Below are 11,149 nucleotides of genomic sequence, written 5' to 3'. Positions count from 1 at the left end.
TGATACTGTTTGCTGTGTGTGGTTCAGGTCTCTGTACAAAATAAAGAATTGTTGGTTCTTTATTTTAAACAAAAAAAATTCAGATAATTACTTTTTTTTAAAATTGCCCATATTATTGCCTCTTTGTGCCATTTTCTTTTCTATCTTTCTTCTCCTTTTTCTCCCAGTCTGGCCACCACTCCCCAGTTTAGTGGGTGGGCAAATAACCTGGTTTTACATCTCTTGCAGCAACAGTACTGGGATCAACATGGGGTCAGGGGGGCGGGGGTTGGGGGTGCACTGTCCTGTGTTACCTCTCTACCTGTCATTCCCTTTTTACTGCTACTGAAAGTGTGACTCTACATTCAGCAGCTTCATGGTAGAGCCACAGACACACCAAGATGTTACACCGCTAGAATGCCAATACTATGGTGGTTCATTTAACAGAACTAATGGACATTAATACCATAATGAAAACAGCTGTAATCTTACATGGTCCACTGGATTGCCTGTAATTTCCACCAGGTATTCAATACCACTATATATCTTCTCGAAGGTAATCCAGGAGCCATTCTTTCTTCTGAAAGGTGTCTGTGGAGCAAGCAGTTTCACTCTTATTGATCTTGACTGGGGGGTGAGTTTAATCTTCGGAGGAACAATGGATGCTAATGTTTTAAAAATATCTGGTATAAGATGAAAACTGAAATTATATTGACATGAAAGCTTCAGACGTATCAAATGTTCAAAACACATCTTATATTTTGTGGTTTTTTTCTACAAATAGTTTGTAGATGGATGACAGCTGCATTGATTTATTGTAATTATTGTAATTTATCCCATGTATTTATGAGTAAAAGAAATACTAATAAACATCTCCTGGTTGGCCTTCTACCTTCCACCTTCTGTAAACATGAGCTCATCCAAATCTCTGCTGCCATAATCTAACTTGCAGCAAACCCCATTCCCCAATCATTTCTGACCCACACTGGCTCCTGGTCTGGCAATGTCTCAATTTTAAAATATGCATCCTTGTTTTCAGATCCTTCCAACACCTCACCTTTGGAACTTCTTCCAGCCCTACAACCCTTCCAAAATCTCTCCGCTCCTCTAATTTTGGGCTCTAGTGCATTTCTGATTTTCATCACTCCACGTTTGGGGGCCATGCCTTTAGCTGCCAAGGCCCTAAGCTCTGGAATTCCCTCACTAAATCTCTTTGCTTCTGCACTTCTCTCTTCTCCTATAAGATGCTCCTTAAAACCTACCTCTTTGAACAAACCTTTGGTCACCTGCCCTAATATCAACTTACATGGCCTGCTGTCAAATTTTTGTTTGATGACGCTCCTGTGAAGCAACTTAGGATGTTTTACCACATTAAAAGCACTATATAAATGCAAGTTGTTTTTGTTGTATAGTACATACTAGATATAAAGCTTGCTGGTAATTAATTATGAATTATTTCCAATGGAACTTGTAGCAATGCTGTCGCAATAATTAAAGGATAATGTACCTCTTAGGAAAGGTACTATTAATGGTACGTAATTACCCATAGAATATCAACAAAAGAAAGAAAAGAATAGCTTGCATTTATATAGCTCCTTTCATAACCTTAGGACATCCCAAAGTGCTTTACACACAAAGAAGTACTTTTCAAGTACAGTCACTGCCGTAATGTTGAAAATGCGGGAGCCAATTTGCACACAGCAAACTCTCACAAATGTAATGAGATAATAACCAGGTAGTCTGTTTTAGTGATGTTGAATGGAGAATAATTATTAGCCAGGACACTGGGGATTACTCCAGAACTCCCTGTTCATCTTTGAAATACTGTCATGGGGTTTTTTTATGTCCACCTGAGAGAGCAGACACGGCCTCGGTTAATATCTCATCTAAAAGATGGCACCTCCAATAGTACAGCACTCACTCAGTAATGCAGTGGAGTGTCAGCTTAGACTTGTGTATACTTTATTTAAAAAAAGGTTATTGTTTCACAATCCCTCCAAAATCTCTTCCATGGAATTCTCCATTCATCTAGTTGGTACCAAAGAGGCTGGCGCAAAACAGATTGAGGTGCTTAGAGTCATAGAACCATAGAAAGTTTTAAGGCACAGAAAGAAGCCACTTGGCCCATCATGTCGGTGCCGGCCAAAAAGCGATCCAGCCATTCTAATCCCATCTACCATCATTTGGTCCATAATCCTGCAGATTACAGCACTTGAGGTGCATATCCAGACTCCTTTTGAATGAGTTGAGGGTTTCTGCCTCAACTACCCTTTCAGGCAGTGAGGTCTAGACCCCCACCACCCTCTGGGTGAAAAAATCTTTCCTCATCTCCCCTCTAATTTTTCTACCAATCACTATGCCCCCTTGTCACTGACCCCTCTGCTAAGGTGAATAGACCCTTCACCTCCACTCTATCCAGGTCCCTCAAAATTTTGTACATTTCAATCAGATCTCCCCTCAGCCTTCTCTGTTCCAAGGAGAACAACCCCAGCCTATCCAATCTTTGCTCATAGCTGCATTTTTCCAATCCTGGCAACATCCTTCCACATCTCCTCTGTACCCTCTCTAGTGCAACTGCATCCTTTCTGTAATGAGGTGACCAGAACTGCACACAGTACTCAAGTTGTGGCTGAACCAGTGAGTTATACAGTTCCAGTATAACCTCCCTGCTCTTATATACTATACCTCGGAATAAAGAAAAGGATTGAATATGCCTTCTTAACCACCTTATTGACCTGTCCTGCTACCTTCAGGGATCTGGGAACATTCACTCAAAGGTCCTTCACTTCCTCTACACTTCTCAGTATTTTCCCTTAAATTGTGTATTTCTTTGCCTTGTCTGACCTCCCCAAATGCATCACCTCACACTTCTCCAGGTTGAATTCCATTTTCTACTTTTCTGCCCATCTGATCAGACCATCAATATCTTCCTGCAGCCTACAGCTATCCTCTTCGCTATCTACCACACGGCTAATCTTTGTGTTGTCTGCAAACTTCTTGATCATGCTCCCTACATTTACATCCAAATCGTTAATATACACCACAAAAAGCAGGAGACCCAGTACTAAGCCCTGTGGAACACCACTGGAAACAGCCCTCCAGTCGCAAAAACACCCGTCAACAGTTACCCTTTTTATCTGCCACTGAGCCAATTTTGTATCCACCTTGCTGCATTTCCTTGGATCCCATGGGATTTTATTTTTTTAACTGGTCTGCCATGTGGGACCTTGTCAAAGGCACTACCCTCATCTATCTCCCTTGTTACTTCTTCAAAATATTCGATCAAGGTGGTCAAACAAGATCGTCCCTTAACAAATCCATGCTGACTATCCTTGATTAACCTGTGCCTTTCTAATTGACAGTTTATCCTGTCTCTCAGAATAGATTCCAGTAATTTGCCCACTACTGAGGTTAGACTGACTGGCCTGTAATTATTTGGTCTATCCCTCACTCCCTTTTTAAACAGAGGTACAACGTTAGCAGTTCTCCAATCTTCCGGCACTACACCTGGATCCAGTAAGGACTGGAAAATGATGGTCAGACCTTCCGCTATTTTCTCTCTTGTGTCTTTCAACAGCCGAGGGTACATTTCATCTGGCCCTGGTGATTTATCAACTTTCAAGGATGCTAATCCCATTAATCCCTCTCTCCCTATGTTTATCACATCTACTACTTCACACCCCTCCTCTTTAACTACAATATCTGCAGTGTCCCCCTCTTTTGTGAAGACAGACGCAAAGTATTCATTAAGAACAATACCAACATCATCTGCCCCTACACATAAGTTACCTTTTTGGTCTTTTATAGGCCCTACTCTCTCCTTAGTTATCCTCTTACTGTTAATGCATTGATAAAACATCTTTGGGTTCACCTTGATTTTTCTTGCCAATATTCTTTCATGCCCTCTCTTTACTTTCCTAATTTCCTTTCTGATTTTTTTTTTTGATAATATACTGGCATGGATTGAGAATTGGTTGACAGACAGGAACCAGAGAGTAGGAATAAACGGGTCTTTTTCCGGGTGGCAGGCAGTGACTAGTAGCGTACCGCAGGGATCAGTGCTTGGGCCCCAGCTATTCACAATAATATATTAATGACTTGGATGAGGGAACAAAATGTAACATTTCCAAGTTTGCAGACGACACAAAGCGGGGTGGTGGGGGGGGGGGGGGGGGGGGGGGCGGGTGGTAGGTGGTGGAATGTGAGCTGTGAGGAGGATGCAAAGAGGCTTCAATGTGATTTGCACAAGTTAGGTGAGTGGGCAAATGCATGGCAGATGCAGTATAATGTGGATAAATGTGAGGTTATCCACTTTGGTTGTAAAAACAAAAAGGCAGATTATTATCTGAATGGTGATAGATTGGGAAAGGGGGAGGTGCAACGAGACCTGGGTGTCCTTGTACACCAGTCGCTGAAAGCAAGCATTCAGGTGCAGCAAGCAATTAGGAAGGTGAATGGTATGTTGGCCTTCATTGCAAGAGGATTTGAGTACTGGAGCAAGGAAGTCTTACTGCAGTTATACAGGGCCTTGGTGAGACCACATCTGGAATATTGTGTGCAGTTTTGGTCTCCTTATCTGAGGAAGGATGTTCTTGCCCTGGAGGGAGTGCAAAGAAGATTTAATAGGCTGATTCCTGGGATGGCAGGATTGATGTATGAGGAGTGATTGGGTCGACTGGGCCTATATTCACTAGAGTTTAGGAGAATGAGAGGGGATCTCATAGAAACCTATAAAATTCTAACAGGACTAGGCAGGCTAGATGCAGGGAGGATGTTCCCGATGGCTGGGGAGTCCAGAACCAGGGATCACAGTCTCAGGATACAGGGTATGCCGTTTAGAACAGAGATGAGGAGAAATTTCTTCACTCAGTGGGTGGTGAACCTGTGGAATTCTCTACCGCAGAAGGCAGTGGAGGCCAAGTCATTAAATATATTCAAGAAGGATATAGATATATTTCTTAATGCCAAAGGGATCCAGGGGTATTGGGAGAAAGCAGGAGCAGGGTACTGAATTAGATGATCAGCCATGATCTTTATTGAATGGAAGTGCAGGCCAGAAGGGCTGAATGGCCTAATCCTGCTCCTATTTTCTATGTTTCTATGTTTCTATGATTTCACCCCTCCCTATTCCTCTCGGCTTTCTGTAGTATTGAGTTCTCGGTGTCAGACATAAGCTTTCCTTTTCTTTTCTGCCTTATCTTATCCCATAGCCTCCTTGACATCCATCGGGCTCTAGATTTGGCCGTCTCACTCTTATTCTTTGTGGGAACATGTTTACTCTGAACCCCTTGAATCTCCCCTTTGAATGCCCCCACTGCTCTGACACTGATTTACCTTCAAGTAGCTGTTTCCAGTCCACTTTCACTAAATCACTCCTCAGTTTAGTAAAATTGGCCTTGCCCCAATTGAGAACTCTAGCCCCTGTTCTATCTCTGTCCTTTTTCATAATTATGTTAAGGCTGCGGTTACTGACAATGCTGCCACTAGGTGGCGCTGCAGTGGCACATACGCAAATGCAGCCTGTGCCACTAAAACGCCACAGTCTGCGACTTCAGGCAGCTGCCAGGACTAAAGATGGCGCTGCTCAAATAATCACACGAAGGTAACCTAACCTAAACACATGGCAGCACACAATGGCGGGAGGGAGAGAGCGAGCGAGCGGGCCGGGGACAGGGGTCAGGGAGGTGAGCGGGCCGGGGATGGAGGGGAGTGGAGTGGGCCAGGAACAGAGGGGAGCGGAGCGAGAGGAGCGGAGCTTGACGCATGCGTGAATTTCCGTTGGCGTTGCATTGCTATATGCGTAAAGCGCGTGTGCAGAGGCCGACCAGGCGCATTGCCCAAAGATGCACATATCACGCGGTGACATCATCGGCGCATGCGCTAACCAGTCCTGGCAAATCGGAACGCAGTGCACGCGCAGAGAGCTGGAGCCTGTCTGCGCATGTGCGCACCTTGGCGCAGCCTGATGACGTCAGTGGCCAGCTGCGTTCTCAGGAATCACTTTGTTATGCTAAAACTGATTGAATTATGATCACTACCACCAAAATGCGGTTCCACTGCCACTCCTTCCACCTGCCCAGCTTCATTTGCTAAAACAGACTAAAACTGTGCCCTCGCTTGTTAAACTTGGCCAAAAAAGTTCTCCTGAATGCACCTCAAGAATTCTGCTCCTTCAATTCCTTTCACACTAAAACTATCCCAGTTAATACTGGGGTAGTTAAAGTTCCCTGCTATTACTGCCCTATTGTTCTTGCACTTCTCAGAGATTTACCTACATATCTGCTCTTTTATCTCCCTCTGACTGTTTGGGGGTCTATAGTACACTCCCAGCAGTGTGATTGCCCCTTTTATGTTGCTTAGCACAATCCATATGGCCTCATTTGATGAACGTTCCAACATATCATCCCTCCTCACAGCTGTAATACTTTTGTTGACCAAGATTGCCACTCTCCCTCCTTTCTTATCCCCCTCCCTATTGCATAGATCACAGAGAACTCCTTCAAACACAACCATTTATTACCATAAGTGTCAGGGTGTTTGCCTCAGAAGATCACAAGATAGATTCAGATGAGTAAGGCCATTCGATTCACCTTAATTCATCCAATAGAAATACTCAGGACAAATGATAGACATGTTAATACACAATTACTCACTTCCCAAAAAGGAATAAACCTTTCACTAAGCACCCAGTTTGAGTGACCATTTGTTGTAAGGGCTTGGACTCTTGCAAAGTGTGGCTCCATAAAGTGTTTTGTCTCTTGGGTGAGGTCACAGAATGCCTGACTAATTTTCCAGCATTCTGTTTTATTATTCCACTGCTTCTCTCCATACCTACAATAGATAATTTTATTTTGGTTACATTAAGTGCTTGAGAAGCAATAAAAATATGGCGCATATCAAATGAATCATTAGCAGATTGACAGATTACGAAGTTGGGTAGAAATCTATTACAAGAACGCAAGATAAATACTGATAATGAATGCTAGTCAACCAACTTTATCCCATCTGTCCAGAGAAATCTTACACAGACCCCCAGTAGGCCATTTTGCTACTACTTAAATGAGTTAGGCACTTTTCCTCTGCTACCCAATGTTGAAGTTCATTCTGTGTCTCCTTCATATATAGACATCAGTCCTAAATTTACCTTTTATTAGTTTGCACCTGTGTCCTCTTGTCCCACTGTGGTGGCTTAGTTTGAAGTAGTGTTCAGCATATACTTTTTCCTTACAGTTTACTATCATATACCTCTATAATGCCACCGCTTTGTCAACTCCCTTTAGAGCTCAAAAAACAAATTTCTCCAGTCTTTCCTCAAAATTCACTTCTCTAATATTAAAGAACTGTTTTTTTGAAAAACTGGTACACCAAGACATAGGGGTTTTCCGCAGTCTCATAGGGATATGAAGTTTTCAAAAAAATTAGGAGGCTGAATCCTGCCGGGTGTTCTTTTTTAGATTATTACCATGAAGTAATCTTCAAGATTACTCCTGATAATTTAATTCAGTATTTTATCTGGTGCTGAATTAAGACTAATGGGGCATGAAATTCATTCGTCCCAATTTTTGAGTGTGAGGACGATGATTTGCAGAGTGAGCATGCCCGTTCAGCTCCAGGTGGTTAAGACAGAAAATTTGCCTACTCACCTGATCAGAATGATTTTGGTGCCAGCTCCTGCATCTCCAGTGCTTATCTTTTTTTTTAGAACATTACAGCGCAGTACAGGCCCTTCGGCCCTCGATGTTGCGCCGACCTGTGAAACCATCTGACCTACACTATTCCATTTTCATCCATATGTCCATCCAATGACCACTTAAATGCCCTTAAAGTTGGCGAGTCTACTACTGTTGCAGGCAGGGTGTTCCACGCCCCTACTCCTCTCTGAGTAAAGAAACTACCTCTAACATCTGTCCTAAATCTATCACCCCTCAACTTAAAGCTATGTCCCCTCGTGTTTGCCATCACCATCCGAGGAAAAAGACTCTCACTATCCACCCTATCTAACCCTCTGATTATCTTATATGTCTCTATTAAGTCACCTCTCCTCCTCCTTCTCTCCAACGAAAACAACCTCAAGTCCCTCAGCCTTTCCTCGTAAGACCTTCCCTCCATACCAGGCAACATCCCAGTAAATCTCCTCTGCACCCTTTCCAAAGCTTCCACATCCTTTCTATAATGCGGTGACCAGAACTGCACGCAATACTCCTCCAGGTGCGGTCTCACCAGAGTTTTGTACAGCTGCAGCATGACCTCGTGGCTCCGAAACTCGATCTCCCTACTATTAAAAGCTAACATACCATATGCCTTCTTAACAGCCCTATTAACCTGGGTAGCCACCCTTCAGCCAACACACTCAATAATTCATTGTGGGGTTTGCCTTGGAAACTGACTGACACAATCAGAAGAACTATTTAAAGAGCCATTCATGGTTAGGCATTTGGATTTGTGTGTTTTCATGATTAGTGGATTTGTCAAGATATTTCAGAGCTTGGAGTTTGCTTCTTTTTGATTTGTTTGTCGACTCACTCTGACTAAGCATTTCTAATTTAACATGGGCGCCACTATTTTTTCTTTAATCCATTTGGAGGAACAGTTAGAGGGGTGCAGGAGAACATGCCAGGAGCAGCAATACCTAAAAATGAGGTGCCTCTCTCTCTCTCTCTCAAAGTTCCAGGGACCCACGGAAGTAACTTAAGCCTCAAGACAGAAGACCAGCGAAACAAGTTTGAAAGTGTGCACTGGGCCCCAACGAGAACTGCAAGACTTAACTTCAATCAAAGACTTTATATCCAACCCAAAAGCAGTAACTGAACTCCATCTATTACTTCAAACCTGTCCCCTTTAATTCTTTCTCCTCCTCTGTCTCTATTTGCGTGTGTGTTTATCGCGTATGCATGCTAGCGTGGTCGCGTCGCATATTTCTTAGTAGTTGTAACTGAATTAGGGTTTTAAGGTTATGTTACGACTGGGTGAGACAGGGGTCTAGGGGTTCCCTCTCAGCCTTTGCCTGGTTAAACCAATACAGGGTTTAATTTTAAAACACAGTGTTTTTAGCTTCCCCTCAGTGAATCCTTGTTCACTGCTTTCCAATTGCAAGGCAAAGAAATCAAATCAGACAGGTTTTCTTAGATTTAAAGAAGATAGAAGTTTATTAATCTTAAAATCTAATTCGGTTAACGACTACGGACACGCGACGCGAACATGCTAGCATGCATACGCGATAAAAACACACGCAGATAGAGACAGAAAAAGCAGAAAGAATAAAGGGGAAAAGTTTGAGGCAATATCTGGGTTGTGATTACAGTCCTTTAAGTTCAATGTGGAGTCTTTGGTTGCCAGTAAGTCTTGCTGTTCGTTGGGGCCCAGTGCACGCTTCAACTTGTTTTGATGTAGGAGTCTTTTCTTTCTTGAGGTTTAAGCAACTCCTAAGTTCCTGTGCTTTAATTGGTCCAGGAGCTCCTTGCAACATGCCCTAGACAGAATGGGTTGCATCATAGTAGTGGCTTCCGAAGAAGGGTCACTGACCCGAAACGTTAACTCTGCTTCTCTTTCCACAGATGCTGCCAGACCTGCTGAATGATTCCAGCATTTCTTGTTTTTGTTTCAGATTTCCAGCATCCGCAGTATTTTGCTTTTATTGCTGCTATATAACAAGGATTGGACCTGGCAGAGCCACAGCAACACCAAAAGACAAGGAGTCACTTGTGGGAGTGGTGTACAGGCCACCTAACATTGATCACATTGTAGGATGGGGTATAAAGGAAGAAATAATGGCAGCTTGTCAGAAAGGTACAGCGATAATTATGGGGGATTTTAACCTACATATAGACTGGAAAAAACAGATGGGTAGAGGTAGCCAAGATGAGGAGTACATAGAATGTTTTCAGGATAATTTCTTTGAACAATACGTTCTGGAGCCAACCAGAGAGCAGTCTATACTAGACCTGGTATTGTGCAATGGGATAGGATTATTTAATGATCTCACAGCCCCTAGGTAGCAGTGATCATAATATGATGGAATTTTACAGTCAGTTTGAAGGAGAAAGAATGGGTCCAAGACTAGTATTTTAAACTTAAATAGGGGCAATTATGAGGGCATGAAAGCAGAGCTAGCTATAGTGAACTGGCAAATCAGGTTAAGGACTAGGTCAATTGAGATGCAGTGGCAGACATTTAAGGGGATATTTCAGAATACACAGAATAGATACATTTCAAGGGTGGGACCCACCATCCGTGGTTAACTAAAACAGTTAAAGATAGCACCAAACTTAAAGAAAAAGCCTATAATTGTGCAAAGATGGGAGGCAGGTCAGAAGATTGGACAGAATATAAAAAACAGCAAAGAATGACTAAAGGATTGATAAGGAAGGTAAAATTAGAGTATGAAAGAAAGCTAGCAAGAAATATAAAGACAGATAGTAAGAGTTTCTATAGATATTTAAAAAAGAAGAGTTAACAAAGTGTGTGTTCGTCCTATAGAAAGTGAGTCTGGGGAATTAATAATGGATATTAAAGAGATGGCAAATGAATTGAACAGATATTTTGCATTGGTGGATGTATTGTACATAGATTTCCAGAAGGCATTTGATAAGGTGCCACATCAAAGATTATTGCAGAAAATAAAAGCTCATGGTGTAGGGGTAACATATTGACATGGATAGAAGATTGGCTAGCTAACAGGAAACAGAGAGTAGGCATAAATGGATCATTTTCTGGTTGGCAAGTGGTAACGAGTGGTGTGTTACCGGGATCTATGCTGGGGCATCAACCTTTTATGATTTATATAAATGACTTAGATGAAGGGACCGAAGGTATGGTTGCTAAATTTACTGATGACACAAAGATAAGTAGGAAAGTAACTTGTGAAGAGGACATAGGAGGCTACAAAGGGATATAGATAGGTTAAGTGAGTGGGCAAAGACCTGGAAAATGGAGTATAATGTGGGAAAGTGGGAAATTGTCCATTTTGGCAAGAAGAATAAAAAAGCTTATTATCTAAATGGTGAGAGATTGCAGAGCTCTGAGATGCAGAGCGATCTGGGTGTCCTAGTGCATGAATTGCAAAAGGTTAGTATGCAGGTACAGCACGCAATTAGGAAAGCTAATGGAATGTTATTGTTTATCATGAAGGGAATTGAATACAAAAGTAGGGAGGTTATGCTTCAGCTATACA

General features: G+C 42.4%; 1 protein-coding gene across 1 annotated transcript in view; it reads right to left on the bottom strand.

Annotated features, from left to right (window-relative positions):
* The window catches only part of LOC137361132 (interleukin-22 receptor subunit alpha-2-like), a 44,705-nt gene that overhangs the window by 5,099 nt on the left and 28,457 nt on the right, over positions 1-11,149 (bottom strand). The window contains exons 2-3 of the mRNA XM_068026070.1: positions 6,633-6,810; positions 472-570 (exon numbers count right to left, since the gene is read on the bottom strand). Coding sequence (XP_067882171.1) covers positions 472-570; positions 6,633-6,810 — 277 coding nt within the window. The remainder of the gene's footprint in view (positions 1-471; positions 571-6,632; positions 6,811-11,149) is intronic.

The sequence above is a fragment of the Heterodontus francisci genome, chromosome 3 (assembly GCF_036365525.1).
Source record: "Heterodontus francisci isolate sHetFra1 chromosome 3, sHetFra1.hap1, whole genome shotgun sequence".
NCBI lineage: Eukaryota > Metazoa > Chordata > Chondrichthyes > Heterodontiformes > Heterodontidae > Heterodontus > Heterodontus francisci.
This window is presented reverse-complemented; position numbering and strand designations above follow the sequence as displayed.